Source organism: Convolutriloba macropyga, chromosome 10, assembly GCF_964194025.1.
Source record: "Convolutriloba macropyga chromosome 10, txConMacr16.3, whole genome shotgun sequence".
Taxonomy (NCBI): Eukaryota; Metazoa; Xenacoelomorpha; order Acoela; family Convolutidae; genus Convolutriloba; species Convolutriloba macropyga.
The window spans coordinates 32,417,327-32,439,734 of NC_134477.1; the positions used below are offsets into that span (position 1 = coordinate 32,417,327).

Sequence of the window (22,408 nt, forward strand, 5' to 3'; positions counted from 1 at the left end):
TGGAAAAAGGGTCAAATGTGATTTTTGTTGGTCGGAGGATACCCATCGTGTTGTGCTTGATATTATGAGGTGGATTACCTGGAGGTAGTGCTTTTTTCTCTGCTAGTTAGTCATATTACAACCTGGCATTATTGTTACATTATTATATTTGTTATATTATCATTATTGTTTTTGCGACCACTTTTTATAATTTAATAAGCTTTCTTTAGAGACTAAGTTTTGACAAAAAGCGCGTCCAATCATTATCGTCCTATTGAAAAGGACTGTTTTCCTATGTTTTACAGAACTATTTTACCATGGACTGTTTTTTGTATTTTGAGTCTGCCGTGGCAAAGGGTTTTAATTTCTGCTACATTGATGGGTCATTTCCGTGGCCTCTATTAGAATATATTTTGTGATGGCACAAAGTTGTAGCATAAAAATACAGAAATGGGGAAACAACATTTATTTCCACCGGAGGGGAATTTTATTTGTACAACATTTTACTTATGAAAAATGAAGCATACAGGCGACATCCATGCAACTCCAGGACAGGGTACTTCACATTGAAGTAGATTTCCATTGGCAACTTCTTACAAATAGAGAAAAAGAAAATTAGCTTGTGGAGACGGTGCGTTTGACGTAATGCTGCTCGTCTGCTAATCCTTTTTTAAATTTGTTATTTTTTTCTATTTTTTATTATTTTTTTCTAAGTTATTTTTTCTCTGGTTAAGGAATGTACTCGGACCAAGATTTTCCAGATGACGCCTAATTTGCCACGAACAACAAAATTAAGGAGAATTTGGGGGGGGGGGTGGTCGTTTTTTTGTGATTTGGAGAAGTATCAGGCTGGGGACCTCTTTAACAGCACACTCTGATCAGACCATCTTAAAACGTACAAGTGGATCTGTGCTCTAAAATGAAATGTCTAAATGTCCGTACGAACAGACAGAAAATTTGAACAATGATTTCAGATAGTCTCATCAGTCGCAGAGGTCAATTTGTTTTGCGACCTCCAACATAGAAAAGTAATTTCACATCACTCATTGTTTCAGTCCCAGACGATCACATTCACCGATGCACATACAAACATCGCCCACAACTCTCATCTTGGTTCCAACCGCTTCTGGAGATACAGTGCTCAGTCAGCCAGTGTCACCCAATGGAAATGGAGTGGGTCCAGGGTCTCAAACTCCAAGAGAAGCTCCTGAAAGCAGTAGGGCTTCTGTGTCTAACGGAAGTGATGGTGGAGGAAGCAGTTTTAGAAGCAAGGGGAGTAGCCAAAAAAGTTCAACCAATGGTACCTGCTTATTTCTAATCCAGGCCGAGGAATTATTGAATTTGAAGTCATAAAGTCAACAATTTCACTACAAAATTTTTAAGAAAAGAGAGAATTTTTCTAATTTTTCAACACCAGATACTGCTCATCTTACATAATATTTGTGTTTATAAGCGTAGATCTTACATAATTTTTGCGTTCTCAATCGTTGATCTAACATAATTTAGCCTTTCCGAGGCTAAAATTCAATTAACTGGGTCATTTCTATGCGTCGATATTGCACAAATTTGGCGTAGATCATACCTAACTTTGTTATCTCCGCACGTAGATCTTACAAACTTTTAGCGTTTCTCAGCGTTGATGTTACTTAAATTTAGCGTTTCTGGTCGTTGCTCTTGCATAATCAGCGCTTAGACCTCTGTCTACGAGATCTGAACCATTTACCCCCTGAAAGCTTGATGCCCATCCCACCAATGCATCACAGCCTGCCAAAGCGTTTTTATCAATTGTATTCTCTGTAAACCTGACTCCAACATCACGTATAAAGTGACAGTGAATCAGTTATAAAGCGTTGATTTTTGATAAAAAATAGCGGTAAACTGCACCGAACAAAACATGTATTCCAATTTCGTATCTTAAGCCAGCATGACGTCATCTTGTTCATTTCAGCATGGTTTTGACTACTAAAACCAACGTTCTAAAAAATTATTTTCTGCGCGTAATTCTAGTGTCCGCTTACAGGCGAATTAAAACAGGAAATCAACTGAATTACCCCTAGAAAAATTGGGAGATAATTGTTTGCTGGTTCAAAGAACATATATACTAAAAAACAGTGACGCTAAGTGCGGCTAGATTTGAACAGTTCTTCGCCCGATAAAAACTTTTTTTTAAAAAAATCTCTATCTGCATAATAGCTCAAAGATGCAACAAAATTTTGAGAAAAATTTTCTAAAGTTTTAGTTGATACAGACATTGTATGCAGCGAAAAAAAACTAATGTGAAGCCCTCAAAACCTTCTAACCTCCTTCAAAAATATATAGCAGAAAAACTAAAACAGCGATCTTAGATCTGACAAAAAAAAACTTTTGTGACTCTGAGGTTGACAATAAGGATTTCTCAGAACATTTTATCCTCAGAACTTCCAGAACTCAAAATTTTTCTTATCTTTTTCCAAATTTATCATCCCTGGAAGGAAGATGACCGCTTCACACTTGGAAACTGGCGCTCAAAAATATTTACATAAAACTTTTACATCAAAGTTCTGAGATTTTGGTTGGAAAAACACAACTTTTTTAAATTTGATAAATCTCTTATAGGCTGATGAGAGTCAGTAAATGGCTATGGTACCCAAAAAATGACAAATATTAATCCCAAAATTTAAGCAGTTATTAGATATTGAACTTATTTATGGTTAGCGCTAAATTAAGCGTTAAGTTTTAAAAGGTAAGGGCTCAGATTTAAGAGTTATTTTCTGTGAAGTCTACAAAACCTGGGTATTGTTTTTTTATTTTTTTGTGTTCCTAAAGAAAATTGTCTTTATGCTTCAGTTAATAGTTGATTTATATTATGAGCGAACAAACAATTCTGAACCCAACACTACCCAAGTTTGGACCTCGACTTATGGCAGTACCGTATAATTTTACTTTATTTCCGTATAAGTTAGTTTATATATTACCGTATAAGTTTATTTTAATGTCGAGATTACAATTTTAAGGTCGAGCTACAATTTAAAGTCGAGATAAAGTCTATAAATAGATTCATCTATGGTTATCTCATTATTTCAGATGGTCTTTTCTTAAATCAAACGAAAATTTGTTGGAAACCATGTCTGAGGCGCGTATACATTTCTCATAAGTACAAAAAAAAGATTATTTTTGCAGTTGAATTATTTGCTTATTCGTTTTTTTTCTGTGAATTCTCAAACAGCCACGAGCAAAACCAAATTGGCATTGCAAAAGGGAGTGGCATACACAAAAGTTTGTTTTACTGCAATTAAGCATTATAAAAAATTTGTGCAATTTACTGGAACTAGTTAGTATCGCTTTTGTATAAATTCATGCCATACCCAACAAGTTTAGTGTCTTGAATTTTCAGTAATTTTATTAACAAATTAGAAACTTCTGATACTTATAAAGACACAGATTTTCTTCTGTAAAAATTTGTGAGCATTGAAAAGTTTGAGGAGTTATGCCCAATGACTGACTACGCTATATGCAATAGCAGACAATTGAAGTGCGTGATATTTTTTGTTTCCAAACATATAAGCGCCAAATGAATAATTTCATTGGCCGAGCTAAAGTCCAAAAGCAAATTTTGAACCAACAATAATCCGATATGGCCAATAAAGTCTTGTTTGAGTCTAGCTGACTTGAGTATGGCCACTAAGGTTTCAGAGTCGAACAATGCCTCACAACCTACAATAATGGTTTTACGAATTGTATTCTTTGTAAACTTGATTCCAACGTCACGTGTTATGTGGTGGTTAAAGCGCTATAAAGCCTTGGTTTATGATAAAAAAAACTAGCGTGAACTACACTGGTTGCAATATGATTTCCGATTTGGTATCTGAAGCCACCCTGAACTTATCGTGTTTTTTTCCGTTTCGTGTTCGTTTCTAATAATTTTGATTAAAAAAACCAACGTTCTAAAAGTTATATTCTGCGCGTAATTATTTTGTCCGCTTATAAGCAGATGAAAACAGCACATCAGCTAAATTATCCCTAGAAAAAATTGAAGATTACTTTCTGATGAGAGTCAAAAAATAATTATGAAACCCAAAAAAAAAACGGAAAAAGCAATCTCAAAATTTAAGCAGATATTAGATGTTGAAATTATGTGCGGTAAACACAAAATTAAGCATTAAATTTTAAAGGATAATGGCTCAGAATCAAGAGTTATTTTTTGTCAGGTGAACAAAAAATGAAAGCTAAACTTCTAAAAACGTTCTGAAAATTATATTTCGTGCCTAATTCTATTGTCCGCTTATTAGCAATTGAAAGCAGGAAATTAACTAATTTTATCCCTAAAAAAAGTGGAAGATTACATAAAGGCACAAATTTTTTTCATTAAAACTTTGTGAGCATTGAAAAGTTTGAAGAGTTACGCCCGATGACTGACTACGCTATATGCAATAGCAGACAATTGAAAAGCATGATGTTTTTGCTTCCAAACATATAAGCGCCAAATGAATAATTTCATTGGCCGAGCTAAAGTCCAAAAGCAAATTTTGAACCAACAATAATCCGATATGGCCAATAAAGTCTTGTTTGAGTCTAGCTGACTTGAGTATGGCCACTAAGGTTTCAGAGTCGAACAATGCCTCACAACCTACAATAATGGTTTTACGAATTGTATTCTTTGTAAACTTGATTCCAACGTCACGTGTTATGTGGTGGTTAAAGCGCTATAAAGCCTTGGTTTATGATAAAAAAAACTAGCGTGAACTACACTGGTTGCAATATGATTTCCGATTTGGTATCTAAAGCAACCATGAAGCCGTCGTTTTTTTGCGGTTTCTTGTTCGTTTCTAATAATTTTGATTAAAAAAAGCAACGTTCCAAAGTTATATTCTGCGCGTAATTGTTTTGTCCGCTTATAAGCAGATGAAAACAGCAAATCAGCTAAATTATCCCTAGAAAAAATTGAAGATTACTATCTGATGAGAGTCAATAAATTTCTATGAAACCCGAAAAAACGGAAAAAGCAATCTCAAAATTTAAGCAGATATTAGATGTTGAAATTATGTGCGGTAAACACAAAATTAAGCATTAAATTTTAAAGGATAATGGCTCAGAATCAAGAGTTATTTTTTGTCAGGTGAACAAAAAATGAAAGCTAAACTTCTAAAAACGTTCTGAAAATTATATTTCGTGCCTAATTCTATTGTCCGCTTATTAGCAATTGAAAGCAGGAAATTAACTAATTTTATCCCTAAAAAAAGTGGAAGATTACATAAAGGCCCAAATTTTTTTCAGTAAAACTTTGTGAGCATTGAAAAGTTTGAAGAGTTATGCCCGATGACTGACTACGCTATATGCAATAGCAGACAATTGAAAAGCATGATGTTTTTGCTTCCAAACATATCAGCGCAAAATGAATAATTTCATTGGCCGAGATAAAGCCCAAAAGCAAATTTTGAACCAACAATATTCCGATATGGCCAATAAATTCTTGTTTGAGTCTAGCTGATTTGAGTATGGCCACTAAGGTGTCCGAGTCGAGAGAAATTGTATTCTTTGTAAACTTTATTCCAACATCACGCATTAGGTGGTGGTTATTACGCTATAAAACCTTGGTTTTTGATAAAAACTAGCGTAAATTACACTGATTACAATATGCTTTTCGATTTGGTATCTAAAGCAACCATGAAGCCGTCGTTTTTTTGCGGTTTCTTGTTCGTTTCTAATAATTTTGATTAGAAAAAGCAACGTTCCAAAGTTATATTCTGCGCGTAATTGTTTTGTCCGCTTATAAGCAGATGAAAACAGCAAATCAGCTAAATTATCCCTAGAAAAAATTGAAGATTACTATCTGATGAGAGTCAATAAATTTCTATGAAACCCGAAAAAACGGCAAAAAGCAATCTCAAAATTTAAGCAGATATTAGGTGTTGAAATTATTTGCGGTAAGCACAAAATTAAGCATTAAATTTTAAAGGATAACGGCTAAGAGTCAAGAGTTATTTCTTTTGTCAGGTGAACAGAAAATAAAAGCTAAACTTTTAAAAACGTTCTGAAATTTATAATCTGCGCGTAACTCTATTGTCCATTTATTAGCGATTGAAGACAGGAAATTAACGAAGTTTATTCCTAGAAAAAGTAGAAATTTATAAGCTGATGAGAGTCAATTAAAGGCTATGGATCCAACAAAAAGTGAATAAAAGCACTCCCAAAGTTTGAGCAGATTTCATTGGTTGAAATTGGGTACGGTAAGCACACAGTTAAGCGTTGAAATTTAAAAGATAAGGGCTCAGGTTCAATATTTGTTTTTGTCAGTTCAACATAAAATAAATGCTAAATTTTCGAAAACGTTCTGAAAATTATAATCTGCGCGTAATTCTATTGTCCGCTTATTAGCATTTGAAAACTGGATATGAACTAATTTTATCCCTAGAAAAAGTAGAAGATTATAAGCTGTTGAGAGTCAATAAATTGTTATGAATTCCAAAAAAATGACTTAAAGCAATTCCAAAATTTAAGAAGTTATTAGAGGTTGAAATTATGTACGGTAAGCACAAAATTAAGCGTTAAATTTTAAAAGATAAGGGCTCAAATTCAAGAGGTAATTTTTGTCAGATCAAAGAAAAAAAATGTTAACTTTTGTCTGATCAAAGCTATGACCTACGCAGTTACTAATTCTATTGTCCGCTTATTAGCAATTGAAAGCAGGAAATTAACTAATTTTAGCCCTCAAAAAGTATAAGATTACATAAAGGCACAGATTTTCTTCAGTAAAACTTTGTGAGCATTGAAAAACTTGAAGAGTTATGCCCGATGACTGACAACGCTATATGCAATAATAGACAATTGAAGTGCGTGATGTTTTTTTGCTTAAAAACATATAAGCGCAAAATTAATAATTTCATTGGCCGAGCTAAAGTCCAAACGCAAATTTTGAACCAACAATAATCGGATATGGCCAATAAAGTCTTGTTTGAGTCTGGCTGACTTGAGTATGGCCACTAAGTTTTCAGAGTCGAGCAATGCCTCACAACCTACAATAATGTTTTTACGAATTGTAATATTTGTAAACCTTATTCCAACATCACGTTTTAGGTGGTGTTTAATACGCTATAAAGCCTTGGTTTTTGACAAAAACTAGCGTGAATTACACTTGTTACAATATGGTTCCCGATTTGGTATATAAAGCCACCATGAAGCCGTCGTGTTTTTTGCAGTTTCTTGTTCGTTTCTAATAATTTTGATTAAGAAAACCAACGTTCTAAAAGTTATATTCTACGCGTAATTGTTTTGTCCGCTTATAAGCAGATGAGAGTCAATTAATGGCTGTGGATCCGGCAAAAAATGACTAAAAGCACTCTCAAAATTTGAGCGGATTTCATTGTTTGAAATTAGGTACGGTAAGCGCACAGTTAAGCGTTGAAATTTAAAAGATAAGGGCTCAGGTTCAAGATTTGTTGTTGTCAGTTCAACATAAAATAAATGCTGAACTTTCAAAAACGTTCTGAAAATTATAATCTGCGCGTAACTCTATTGTCCGCTTATTAGCAATTGAAAACAGGAAATTAACTAATTTTATCCCTAGAAAAAGTAGAAGATTATAAGCTGATGAGAGTCAATTAATGGCTGTGGGTCCGGCAAAAAATGACTAAAAGCACTCTCAAAGTTTGAGCGGATTTCATTGGTTGAAATTAGGTATGGCAAGCACACAGCTAAGCGTTGAAATTTAAAAGATAAGGGCTCAGGTTCAAGATTTGTTTTTGTCATTTCAACGTAAAACAAATGCTAAACTTTCAAAAACGTTCTTCTGAAAATCATAATCTGCGCGTAGTTCTATTGTCCGCTTATTAGCAATTGAAAAGAGGAAATTAACTAATTTTGTCCCTGGAAAAAGTTGAAGATTATAAGCTGTTTAGAGTCAATAAATTGTTATGAATTTCAAAAAAAATGATTTAAAGCAATTCCAAAATTCAAGCAGTTATTAGAGGTTGAAATTATGTACGGTAAGCACAAAATTAAACGTTAAATTTTGAAAGATAAAGGCTCAGATTCTAAAGAGGTAATTTTTGTCAGATCAACGAAAAATAAAATGCTAACTTTTCTGATCATAGCTATGACCTACGCAATTACAAAAAGAGAGGAACAAAGCAGAATTAAGGGGCAATCTATGCAAGAATGTACGATCATTGATGAAAGATAAATGTTTAACGTACGCAAGATAAAAACTAAACTAAATGTTAATTTGTGCAAAATTTGTAAGTTGTGGCTTAAAATATGGCGCTGCACTTCTGTAAGACTTGGGCTTCTACTTTTAGGAGTGGTAAATTTATCTAAAATTGCTAGAAGATGCTTTTTTTTAATCTACTAATAAAAACGCTACACAATGAGATCTACGCTTAGAAATGGTATGGTTGTAATCTACGCTTGGATTTTCTAAATTTTGTAAGATCAACATTGTTTTTCTAACACTTTTAGCGTAGATCCTTCATAAATTTAACGCGTTTCCTCCCCGTCTTGCATCTTTTTGTGTATTTATTGCTGGGAATGTTGAAGAATCATGAACACAAGATCAACGCTAAGATTTAAAAGCTTACCTTAGGTAAGATCAAAGCTAAGTACAACAATAATTTACATGAAAAAACTAGGCGTTTAATATTGGTAAGGCTAACGCAAAATTATGTGACTTCAAAGCTAAAAATTAAATATGGAAATTACGAAAGATCTACTCTTCAAAAAACGGAAATATGTAAGACCTACGCTTAGTAACGCTATCCCTGTGTAATATTTTTGATTAGAAACGCTAAAATAATGTGAGAGTTACGCTAGAAACGATGCATTTATTAAGGATCTACGTTTGGAAGCAGTAAATTATGTAAGATGAAGGCATAGAAAGGGTTATGTTTTCTTTTGAAAGCGTTGAGTGTTGAGGTTACAAAATGTCCACATATTTAGCACCAATTTTGCAACCTTTGGTTTTTATAGCTGCGATATCTTGGCCTTAGCCTTGGAATTATCTTTTTTCTATTTTTTTGTTCCAATAGAAAATTGTCATTATGCTTCAATTAAGAGTTGAAAATTAAGAGAGCAAACAAACAATTCTGAACCCAACACCACCCAAGTTTAGACCTCGACTTATGACAATACTGTATAATTCTAGTGAGGGGGTCAAATAAAGACTATAAGTATTTAAAAGTACATGTCCCAGCACCAATATAAAGTCGAGGTAGTCTTTCAATAGGTCCATCTATGGTTATCCCATAGAAACTTATGTCGTACGGTCTTTTCATGACTCAAACAAAAGTTTTTTTTAATTCATGTTTGAGTCGCGTATATTCTTCCCATAGGTAGTGAAAATGATTTTTTTGCTCTTATTTTAGTTACTCATTCGCTTTTTTTCTGTGAATTCTCAAGCAACCACGAGCAAAACCAAACTGGCATCCCAGAAGGCAATCTTACAAACAAAATACATAAGCTAGTTGTCGCAAGTAGGTATTATTACAAATTTGTGCAATTTACTGGTACTAGTTAGTATCGGCTTTAAAAATCTTCATTTCATAAACAATAATTTTAGTATCTTGAATTTTTAGAAATTTTATTTAACAAAATAAAAACTTCTGATATATATAAAAGCAAGGTTCTTCTTCAGTAAAGCTTTGTGAGCATGGAAAAGTATGAAGAGCCATGCCCGTTGACTGACTACGCTATAGGCAATAGCAAACAATGAAGTGCATAATATTTTTGCGTCCAAATGTATAAGCGCAAAATGCACAAACTGATTGGCCGAGCTAAATTCCAACAACAAATTTTGGACCGAGATTAATTTGATATGGCCAATAAAATCGAGTTTGGGTCGAGCTGGCTTGAGTATGGCCACTAAAGTTTCAGAGTCGAGCATGGTCTTTTCATACCACTATTGGGTCGAGCATAGTTTTCTTTATAACACGAGAATCGTTTTTTCTTCCGATTACTCTAATGTATCATGCAAGTCCATGTAAATATCTGTGCCTTTGCCCAAGTTTTTTTTACAACGGAAAAGCAACGCATCAGAATATGAACAGAATACTAATTTTTTTGCTGCGACAGTCTTGAAGCACTTTTTCTACAACCGGGAAATGTGAAAGACTATCTTTACATCAAAGTCCATATTTACATCATTGCTGAAAAGAGTACTCTTCCAGGCGCGTCGGCTCAAAACAGCAATGCCTCAATGACATCAAAGTGTGAACAACTATCACGAAAACGCAAGAGACCCAAAATCCACAGTTACAAGGTGGAGAGCATTCAGGACCAAACCCCATCGGGGTCTGTTCAGACGGGCGCATCTGTTGTAGTAGGAGGACAGCATACTCAACAACTCACTCTTCCAGTTCAGCTAGTGGCGTCAAACGCAACTGGGCAGTGTTATTCGCCAACAATTCAGTTGTACCATCACCCAGGTGACACAGCTGCACCTTTTTCATATCTGAGCAGACGGACTCATTTTTGTTAACAAGTTTTCACGATTCATCTGATCAGAGTCGACTCAGAGAATTTCGAGCGCGCAAAAGTTGATCATACATCACTTTGGTTTTGGGTTGTCTGCCCGGGAAATGAACTGCTCAAGTTCAGAAAACTTTGTGCCGAAAACTTTAAGTCATCCAAATTGTTCTCATTAAAAATATTAAATCAGATTTTTTTTCGTCTTCTTTTAATAGTTTTTTCTTCAGAGAACTTTTTGCTCAATCGTCTTATTTTTATCCCGCATTAACGGTAAATCATCGGCAACTTGATAAAAGTGGCTCAGGTCTTTTTATTGATGATGTAAATTAAACAATTAATTAAAGTATTAATTAATCTCCATTGCGTCTATCGATCGTTCATCCTATTTTAACTCCAGCTTGCAAAACTTTCGCTCAGTGTTTCGAATTCTTTTCATTAATAAAAATTTCTTAAACGCAGTGCCATTCACGAGCTTTCCAATGATAACAGCATTTAATAGAAAATATTGATCAATGTGATTTCACTCAGAAGAATGGATGAAAGCAGAGCAGGAATTTTAAACATTTCATTACAAGCTTTAATAAAATCAAATCAGATACCGTAATTGGAAAAAAAACAGAACAAAAAAACCTTTATAGCAACTATTTTGGGACTTCAAAAACAAACGCTCAAATAAGATTTCATTTATTGAATTCTGAATAAATAGAGAAGGAGTCATAAAATCATATCTCATAAAGCTACTAGCATTACAAAAAAATTATTCGAAAGTTGTAATATTCCCTAGTCATAAACTAATACATTATTTGCAAAAATTTGTAAATTCAATTTATAAATAATTGGTTAATAATGCATAATAATTGCAAATATTCGTAAATTATTTGTAAATTTTTGCCTTAGTTTGCAAATTTTTGTAAACTTTTACCGTAATTTACAAAAAAAATTATAATTATAAAACATGGGTTTGTAAAATTTTGTAAACTTTTACCGTAATTTACAAAAAATTTGTAAATATAAAAAAAGAGTTTGTAAAATTTTGTAAAAAAACAAAATAAATTTGCAAATCCTAGTAAGCCCTTTTTCCACTCATAAACCCATGCATCGAAAATTAATCAGAAGACAAAGAATTCAATTAGAAAGTGAAAATTGTTTTATCAATTTTTAGAACAATAAGCAATGGGGCAACAACCAAATCGTATCGTCAAGTTATTCAGGCAGTAAAGCAAAAAAATGAATCTCATTCAAACTGGACGAAATGTCCCACCCTCATTTGGCATTGTGAAGCAAGATAAAGGTTTTCATTAGAGAAATCTCCTCCCTACTCAAGTTCGAACAACGTTTCAATTTTTTTGCTTCAATACCTGCAAACCATCTTCAAAATTGTTTTGAAATCAAGCAATGGGTTAAAAGTTGAATGCATTATCAATTTATTCAGGCAGAAAAACAAAAAAAGAAACTCAATCCAACTGGAAGAAAATTCCCACCCTCATTTGGCGTTTTGAAACAAGATAGGGCATTTTATAACATAAATGTCCTCCCTATTTAAGTTTTCAGTTGGAGCAAGTTTTCAATTTTTTTGCTTCAATACCTGGAAATCACCTTCAAAATTGTATTGAGATCAAGCAATGGGCTAAAAGTTGAATGCATTATCAATTTATTTAGGCAGAAAAGCAAAAAAAAGAAACTCAATCCAACTGGAAGAAAATTACCACCCTCATTTGGCATTTTGAAACAAGATAGGGCATTTTATAACATAAATGTCCTCCCTATTTAAGTTTTCAGTTGGAGCAAGTTTTCAATTTTTTTTGCTTGAATACCTGGAAACCAACTTCAAAATTGTATTGAAATCAAGCAATGGGTTAAAAGTTGAATTCATTATCAATTTTTTAGCAGACAGAAAAGCAAAAAAAAAGAAACTCAATCCAACTGGAAGAAAATTCCCACCCTCATTTGGCATTTTGAAACAAGATAGGGCATTTTCTAACATAAATGTCCTCCCTATTTAAGTTTTCAGTTGGAGCAATTTTTCAATTTTTTTGCTTCAATACCTGGAAACCAACTTCAAAATTGTATTGAAATCAAGCAATGGGTTAAAAGTTGAATTCATTATCAATTTTTTAGCAGACAGAAAAGCAAAAAAAAGAAACTCAATCCAACTGGAAGAAAATTCCCACCCTCATTTGGCATTTTGAAACAAGATAGGGCATTTTCTAACATAAATGTCCTCCCTATTTAAGTTTTCAGTTGGAGCAATTTTTCAATTTTTTTGCTTCAATACCTGGAAACCAACTTCAAAATTGTATTGAAATCAAGCAGTGGGTTTAAAGTTGAATGCATTATCAATTTATTTAGGCAGAAAAGCAAAAAAAGAAACTCAATCCAACTGGGAGAAAATTCTCACCCTCATTTAGCATTTTGAAACAAGATAGGGCATTTATATAATAAAAATTTCCACCCTATTGCAGATTTCAGTTGGAGCAACATTTCTTTTTTTGCTTCAAACCTTTTAAACAAAGCGAAAATTGTCACAACAAAAAGCAAGTTTGGAAAATCACAATATAATTTTTTTCCGGTAAATAAAGAAAATGTAAAACTCCTCCAATCGGAAAAATTATCCCACTTTCTCTTTGTATTTGGAAATTGGTGTAGTGAAAGACATTTTTTGAATAACCCACCCTATTAAGATTTGATTGGAGAATTTTTTTTTCTAAAATTAACGAGAACTAAATGAACAGAATCCCTATAGAACTAGCAACAGATATTATAAATAGGTTAAAATGAGTTTAAACAGACAAACAGCAACAGATAGTTTACTGCGAGCAAGAGATGAAAGAGTTCAGATTATAGTTTTATGTTTGAAGATATTTCTGCATTTGCCGAAATAAAATTAGATTTTCTGTTAAGTTTACCAATTAAAGTTCCATGTTTTCTTCAAAGTCTTTAGTTTTGTCAGTTTATCAAGACCACAAGTGGTAGACAGTTTGCTACCACGCGTTCATTTGCAAAGCAGCATGACAGCACAGGATCAAGCGGAGGGCAGCATGTCAACACATGTTGAAGTAGAGGTCAGCATGACAACACATGTTGAAGTAGAGGTCAGCTTGACAACACATGTTCAGTTGGAAAGCATCATGACAGCACAGGTTCAGGTGGAAAGCATCAAGACAGCACTTGTTGAAGTAGAGGTCAGCATAACAGAACAGGTTCAATCAGGAGATGACACATGAGCAGGGGTTCAAGTTGGAGGCAGCACTTCAGTGTTACTGGATAGGAGTTGAATCAATTGGGGTCCTTGTCCTGTTCTTGAGTCAAATAGGTCCACATCAGTGTCTAAAGTGCAGTTTCATGATTAGAAAAAAATAGATGGTCACCTAAACATAAATCTGGAGGCAGCAAAAGCAGTCCTAATAATTTAACAAATTTTTGTAAAGGGGCAGCTGTACCTCAGTTGCAGCTGATTAAACAAAAACCTATACATCACTTTAATAATAACGTGATTCAAACCAACAGCCTTTGTGTCTGTAAAAAATTAAACGATGCTTAGAGGTAAAAACTAAATCGTACTTTTCATTATAAAAAGTATTTCTTACTAAAGTTACTGTTTTAGACAAAAAGTTTTTATTGATGAACAAAGAAATATGCAAGCACATTTTTCATTTAAAATGAAAAAAATTCAACGCTTAGAACTCTTTTTTGCTCCGCCAAAATTAAAATCGCAAAAAAATTTTGTAATCAATTGCGAAGCAATTAATAGTTTACCATCAACCTAACGCTTAAAACACTCATTTGCACATTTTAAAATACCGAAAGCCTGCAGTGCCAAAAGTTAAAATGCCAGAAGTTGCTACTTAATCAGAAGTTGAAATTCATTGACTTGCCTCATTTTAAAACGCGCGCGTTTTGTGTTTCAGGCACGGTGAAGTGACTCTGTTGAAGTCACTTCGAAATTCTGACTTATTTCCTCGAAACTCTTTGAGACTCTCGGTAAACGCCAGAAGTTTTCAGTGACTTCAAGCATTACCTAACCGTTAATTATTGAGAGTTTGATTTGTTTTTAAATATTCGACGTAAATGTTGAGAGCGAAAAAGATATCAATAATTTTTTAGCAAAGACAGAGGCGCTAAGAGTTCTAAGGGTTTATAACTTTTTGGATTCGCGGGATAAAAAAATGGATTTGAAAGCGACAGCAAGAGGTCTTCTCTTTCCTTGTTACAACCTTATTTAGAAGTTTTTCTTGATTCTAGAACCTCTTAAATCAAGCAAATTCAAATAAATTAAATTAGTGCCAATTCAAAAGCTAAAGAAAGATATATTTTAATTTCAAAAGTCTCATTTCAGATGAAGCGTGACTTTAATGTGTTGTAACAAAGAAAGAGGTACTAGTATTTTAAGAAACAGAAAAGAAATTTAGATGTTGTAAGTTTTTTTTAGATAAGTCAATTAGGTAACAATTTAAAATGGATCAAAATACGCTTTACTGAAGTTTCAAGTCTGATTTAAATTTCTTTTCTGTTTTCTAAAAAAGATATATCAGAGCCCAAATCTGTTTCTTATGATACTCAGAACAAGAGCGCGAACACTTTTTTCCCTTTTTCGTTTAGGTGAGCGGGGTCATGTTGAAGAAAATCATGACATTGAATGTGCCTCGGGCCGACATACGCATAGCAAGCATTTTTTTAGATACTCATTGGTTTCGTTTACCAAGTATTGCTTTGCAACAAAATCACCGCGATGCATCAATCCAACAACAGCAACCTTTACGTTGCACTCCACGAGAACAGTGTGAAAAGCTATTAGTCTGCACGCTGTTTTGTATGGAGTCTCAGTTTTATACTTTTGGCGGGGATGTATACCGATATCGTTGTTGCCACATAATATTATTACATGAGAGAATTTTTTAGCATAAAGGGCTTCTTTTGCCCAAAGAAAAGAAACTCGGTAACCCGGGTATGCGAGGTAGTTGATGTTGAATCTCATTAACTCCAGATCGTAGGCTATGTCTCCTTCCAACCTCACTAAATTGCTGTCTCTAAAAATTTGTGTACTAAACAGATCAAATAAACTTAAATTACACATTTTTTCAACAGAAAAAGCTGCTGAAAACAGGTTAGTTGTGTTCAAACCCTTCGAGCATAACGCTTACTCTAAATCTCGTTGAACTTGCTTTATGACTCAAAACCACGCATTTAAATAACAGTTGCTTGGCTGGCACAGTTTGAAGATCTCCAGGCGAGGAGATCTCAGAACAAAAACCGTTGTTTTTGGTTTCACCAAAAAAATTTAGCTCTGAAACAACGTTAAACTTTCGTACAACAGCGAAAACATTTTCCGACCCTTCAAAAAAAACTTCGGTCAGTAAAAAGTTTTTGGCAGTCTTAACTATACATTCAGAAAGATTATTACTGAGCTTGGTGTAGGCCAAAGAACAAAATAAATCACCTGAATTGTTTGAGTATCGTGCAAAAAAAACAATCAGAAGGAACGTCAGGAAGAAAACTAAAACAATAGTTAGGTGTTGCAGTGAATTTTTTGCACTGTGGTTTACGGCTAAATTTTTTACTAAAAAATTGAGCAGAACCATTTGACGTTGATCTTGTCATTTGACGCTTGAGAAATCGCTCCACCAAATTTTTAGGGTTCTTAATGGTTCCACAAGCACCTGTGAGTAATTCTCTGTGCGCTGACTCAAATGCAAAGGCTGAAAACAACCAAAGTGGCCCAATTCTTCTCACTTGCTCAACCAAATGTCGCATTGAATGAAAATTAAAAGACTGTGAGTGGATTCCAAAATTTTGAATAAATCTGTTAAAAAACTTGCTTAAAAGTAGATCAGCAACAACTAAATCGTTTTCTTCAACTGAAACTTTTGATAACATTCTTATAGCGATGCAGAGTAAACGAAAACCTAAGAGTTGAGACTGATTTGCTGTTGGAATTAGATCAGTTGTTATTGTTAATGGAGCAATATGAAAGAAAAATAATTTGAAATCAGCTGCTTTCCAAAACTTGATCTCATCTAATTTTTTCGGTCTATGTAAAATGTTGAAAGGCACCATACACATGGACATTCGATGTTGCATTAAACTGAATTTAGCCTTAAAAACTAAAGATATCATGAATTTTGACAAAACTTTCGCGGTGCCCAGAAAAACTTGCTGCATAGGATCAATTGGTGCATCCCAGGGAAAATCGAGAATGGCGTTGAATGGGGAAAAACGTTTTACTCCTAGAACTGGTTTTTGTTTCTGTTCCGCTTTTCGGCCGCACCAGATGAAAGACTCTTTTGTTCGCATAGTCAAGGGCGCCTTAACCGGAAACAGCAATCGATTTTTGTGGTGAACTCCTCTCACGAAGCAAAACGCACAGCTAAAATAACCCATATGCTGTGTCATACATAACGCATACGCAGTAGCAGGCATATCTGCCACAAGACACCTAACTCTAATAGTAATTTTTCCCAATTTCTGAACGATTAGATTTCGTTTAAAAGTAAGTTGTAATTCACTAACAATTAAGGGCAAAAATTCCTCAAAGTTAGGTTTACCAAAGCCATGCCATAATGCTAAAAGACACATGTTGTTCACTGCAGATCTTACTTTTGGTGGGAGATTGTAGAGTTGAACCCATAAAGGCCAGACAGCTATATTTCTTGACTTAAACACAGACGCACCGTCAATATTTAGGGCTATTTGCAATTCACAGTACTTGAAGCAATCGGTTGACGCCGACCAGCTACAGGTACCTGACCAAGATATTTTTACAAGCTCAATATTTTGTTCAATAATACTCTCTAATGGCTGCCACAAATCAATGATTAAAAAACAGGAACTGTCTTTCTCGGTAATAACGATATTCGGAAGCAAACTATTTGGAGTCAGAACACTAAGGTTATTAGGGGACGGCAAAGAAAATGATAATAGTTTTAAAATGTCTTTTTTAGCTTCCTCCGATAATTTATGACGACTGGATAAAAGGTTGAAGCTGTCATAAAAACTGGAAACGGACAAACTCGAACCGGAAAAGAGCTCGCAACTGCTAGAGGTGTCCAACTCATCTGAGTCATCTGAAGCCTCGTCGTGCTCAATGTTAATTTCATCGACCTCTTCAAAAATGCTTAAATTCAGGGGTGTAGATTCAAACAGGGGTGGCGAACTAGGTAAAAAATCCAACACATCGTCTGAAGAGATATCTACTTCTTCAGTTAAAAGATTGCTTTCCCAGTTTTCAACTTGTCCTAAGAAATCAGTAGACAATTGATTGGCAGTACTATCATCTAAAAGTGGCGATCTTGGACCCACAATTTTATCTGGAGTGCTATCAGAGTACAATGAATCATAAAAAATAGGTCTTATTGGAGTATCATCGTTTTCATCCGAACTTTCCTCCAGATCTTGTTCCGTTTTGCTGAAACGCGAAGAAATGTCTTGATTAGTTAAAAAGAAACTTGTTTGTCTTTCAGTTCTTTTGCTCTTAGATTTTATTGTTTTTGTAACACTTTGAGCGCTTGTTTTGTTTCTTTTTCGGTTTTTTGTTTCCGGGGATTCAGGACAAGAATTTTTGTGATAATTTTTATGGCTACAACAGCAATCAATGTTATAATTACCAAAATAATGACGGTCATAAAGCACAACTATCTCTTCTTCAGGTTTTACTTCCCTGAGTGTTATGCATGTCATTATTAATTTTTCCCTGATATCGGACATTTGGAGCGCAAGAGTGGTTAACAAATGATATGGTCCCCAACATTAACCATTGTTTGCCACTCATTTTACTACTTATAAGAGAAAAGTCGTTATAGTCTTTTTTTATTTCTTCAGATGGTAATTCACATAGACACCCAGTCAAACCTTCTATGCAAACACCTTTATCAAGGTTTTGCTTCGAAAATACACCTAATGGGGAACAATTAGTAGCAGGTAAATAACTTGCTATTTTCAATGAAAATGTTTTCAATAAACGATCATACTCGCCGGACAAGAAGTCATGAATTGCAGTCACTTTCTTATCATCTACTTGACAATCTAATGGGATAGAATGTCCTCTGACATGTTCTGAGTTCACAAATTTTTCAACCAGATTCGAATCAACGATTGCCAGATCCCTCCAGGTGAGCTTTGTTTCCGCTAATTTCTTCACTGCAACTCTATACATCCCCTCTGAAATTTTCTCCAGCACTTAAAATTTCCAGTTTTAAAGAAAAAAGATGAGAAAGCAAACTCGCACGAAAATAATAAAAAAACAAAACGTACGGGATGTTTAATTGTATATCACAATAACCAACATCAACCATACAATAACCAACAAATTTTTATTTATGTCCTGTTTTGCGTTTCGAATTCCATCGTTCATACAAACCCAGATTGTTTGCACCATCTTTAGAGCGACGGAATGCAAACCGATTTTTTCCGCAGATTTCTGTAACAGCCTCTAAAGTGGAAAAACACTTGGATTAACGGATGGGCTCAAAAATAATTTGAAAAAGATTATAGAATGTAGTTTATCTATATATAATTTCAAAATTCGGAGCAACAAAATTTGTGTTTTATGCTAAAAAAGGGTATCAAACAAATGTACCTTTAAAAAGAGCCTCTAATTCGTGAGGCACTCGAGTTCGATCGCAAGAAAACGGCTGCTTCTTTCTGGGAAACCAACACATTGTCTCTCTTTGAGCGCGATTTAGTAATTTACGAGCCAAAAATCGGCCTACTTCAGGATAATGGTAGGGAGACCCATCATGGGAGAGGAGATTTTCCCCTTTGTATAAGAGTTCTTGCCGATCTTGTCGTAGGGTGACACGAGAAGACGAAACTTCTTTGGCATTCTAATAAAATTGAGGCTCAATTAGGCATAGAAAAAAATCAAATTAAAGAGCAACGAAGAAGGAAGTTTAAATACCTACATGCTTCTCTATTGAGTTGATGAATTGCTCCAGGTTATTGTGGAAATGGACGATGACCTTGCTTTTTTCAATTAGTTTTTCTTCAATGCTCAACAAAACTTCAACAAGACTCTCAACTGTTTCATTGTCAAGGAAATACTCTGCTCCCGAAAAATATTTCATGGTATCTAAAAACAAAAAACGAATTGTTCAACCCGCTGATGTTTGAGTTCCAATTTTGAAGGGAAAAAGACAAAACACTGAGAAGCATCAAGACTAAATTGAACAAAGTCGACGCGAATGAATCTACAACTGTAACAGAAAAATTTTGGCTGCAAACAAAATTTTCCGTCAATTGCTGCAAACTTAGCGGCAGCTAGATTTTGTAGAAGATCGGGTTGCCGTTTAATGACTTAATGTCTCTCGTTCTTTTCCAGAAATTGCAATCTTCTGCGATGACTGCGCTTTTTCTTGCTCTACATCATTGCAGTTCTCTTTGTTCGCACTTTTCTCGTTGTCTTTAATGTTCAAACCAATTTGATTGGTCAAATTTAACCGATAGCGATACAGATATTCGGTATATCTTGGACCAAGAACATTTCGAACTGCTTTTCGATATAAATCCGTCCGTTCTTCGTCAGCTCGCTCTCTACTTGGAGGAGCCCTCCTCGGGTCTATCACAACTTTTTCTAGCTCATCCGTTGAAAAAAGGGTCAGCGCTATCCGTCTGCACTTGTCAGAGTCATTCACTCCACCCAGAGTCAACAAATTCGTTCCCTTGTACATCAAAACCACTGGTTCACTTTCGGAGCCCTCCTCGTTTCTACTGGAGTTACTCGCCTCGGTCTCTATATGATCAGCTTGCTGACAAATATGCCTAGTGGCTTTCTTTAGAAGTTTGCCGACATCTTTAAAAACTTGTGCATCTGTCGACATTCTTCCCTCAATTCGCTCGATGAGCTGCTTCAGTTGATTCATCAGCATCTCCTATAGAACCGTTAAAATGTCAAAATATAACAATTATGTCAATTAAATTACCCTTATTTCGATGTTTGCGACCAAAAGTGTTAGCGCGTACCTCAGTTGCGCGCTTGAAATTTTCAATATACTGATTCTAAAATTTAAAAAAATCCTGACAAGCGCAAACTTTTGTTTGGCCTTCTCGTTGCTTCAACGTAGAGATAATGCGTACAACAGTTGCGCGTTTAAAATTGTTTAGTTTAGCTACTAATTTGTTTTAATCAACAGACACGACAAGCAAAGGCGACGAGCAAACGCAAATAATAGTTGCGCGTTGTTCGTGAACTTTCTGCATTTAAAAATTGATGAATAACCGTAAAGTTTGTTTCGATTGCTATTTTTGAAAGAAAACTTCAACTGCGTACCTCAGTTGCGCATGTGAAGCTTTCAATCAAGATATAAACTTTCGATACAAACAAATGCCTCATTGGAACGCTGCCTAATTGATGTAGAACAAGATAAAACGTTTAAAAAAGCCTAATCACCTTTTTTTCCCTCTCACTCTGCGTGTTCTCAAGGCACCGAGAAGAAAGTCGTTGGTTGAGTTGGTTCTCATTCTCAAAACCAAGATTTTGCCCCAACTCCACTAGATCAGATGATTGTGCACAGTTTTTAATAGCTTGATCCATTTTACTGAGCACAGCTTGCTCATCTTCATCGAAAAAATTCCCTTCATCTGGCATCAAGTTTTCATCATCGGATTCGTTTGAAAAACGAGCTCTCTTACTCTTAGGCTGAGATCCAACCGAGCTTTTTTCAACAGCTTTGCTTTTAAGCGAGTTGCGTTCCACAGTTTTTGGAATCAAATCCTGTCTTGGTTCGTTAGCTTGTCCAATTTGTTCTAGATAGCAACGTGATAAGTTAATATTCTCGTAACTTGCACCGAATGAAAGCTTTTTGCTCAAAATTGAAGCTTGTCGCTCAACTTTTGGTTCAGGACCATGAGTAATAAACAATCCAACACCATACTCCTTCAGCTCAACGCAATCGTCTTTTTGAAGAGATACTTTACGCAAGTTGTCAACAAAATCACCCGTCCAAACGCCCGAATGGGCGTAGAAATAGTTAAATGTGTTGTCACTTCTGAAGTAGAAGAGAAAGCAGTAGTTGGAGTCAAGTAACACTTTTGCTCCAGATCTTTGAGGCCGATCCCCTCTTGATTGGGTTTGCGATGAAGTTGCTTGCAAATTGCTAGAAACCAAAACTTGTGGAAAGTTATGCATGTATGTATGTCTGTATGTATGTATGTAAGTATGTAATGTATGTATGTATGTATGTATGTATGTATGTATGTATGTAAGTATGTATGTATGTATGTATGCATGTATGTATGTATGTATGTATGTATGTATGTATGTATGTATGTATGTATGTATGTATGTATGTATGTATGTATGTATGTATGTATGTATGTATGTATGTATGTATGTATGTATGTATGTATGTATGTATGTATGTATGTATGTATGTATGTATGTATGTATGTATGTATGTATGTATGTATGTATGTATGTATGTATGTATGTATGTATGTATGTATGTATGTATGTATGTATGTATGTATGTATGTATGTATGTATGTATGTATGTATGTATGTATGTATGGTGTGTATGTGTATGTATGTATGTATGTATGTATGTATGTATGTATTTATGTATGTATGTATATATGTATGTATGTATGTATGTATGTATGTATGTATGTATGTATGTATGTATGTATGTATGTATGTATGTATGTATGTATGTATGTATGTATGTATGTATGTATGTATGTATGTATGTATGTATGTATGTATGTATGTATGTATGTATGTATGTATGTATGTATGTATGTATGTATGTATGTATGTATGTATGTATGTATGTATGTATGTATGTATGTATGTATGTATGTATGCATGTATGTATGTATGTATGTATGTATGTATGTATGTATGTATGTATGTATGTATGTACGTACGTACGTACGTACGTACGTACGTATGTATGTATGTATGTATGTATGTATGTATGTATGTATGTATGTATATATGTATGTATGTATGTGCTGACTCTTTCGGGCATCTCTGAACCTGTACTTACTCATTCGAGAA

At 34.5% G+C, this 22,408-nt stretch overlaps 1 protein-coding gene across 5 annotated transcripts in view; it reads left to right on the plus strand.

Moving 5' to 3' along the window:
- LOC142347877 (uncharacterized) overlaps positions 1-22,408 on the plus strand; it is a 135,380-nt gene that overhangs the window by 12,194 nt on the left and 100,778 nt on the right. For 4 of the 5 annotated variants that reach the window (XM_075399026.1, XM_075399024.1, XM_075399027.1 and 1 more), the window contains exons 3-4: positions 1,035-1,279; positions 10,116-10,373. In XM_075399026.1, coding sequence (XP_075255141.1) covers positions 1,035-1,279; positions 10,116-10,373 — 503 coding nt within the window. Of the gene's footprint in view, positions 1-1,034; positions 1,280-10,115; positions 10,374-13,614; positions 13,730-22,408 lie in introns of those variants that run through there. The other variant, XM_075399028.1, reaches the window with a different exon arrangement.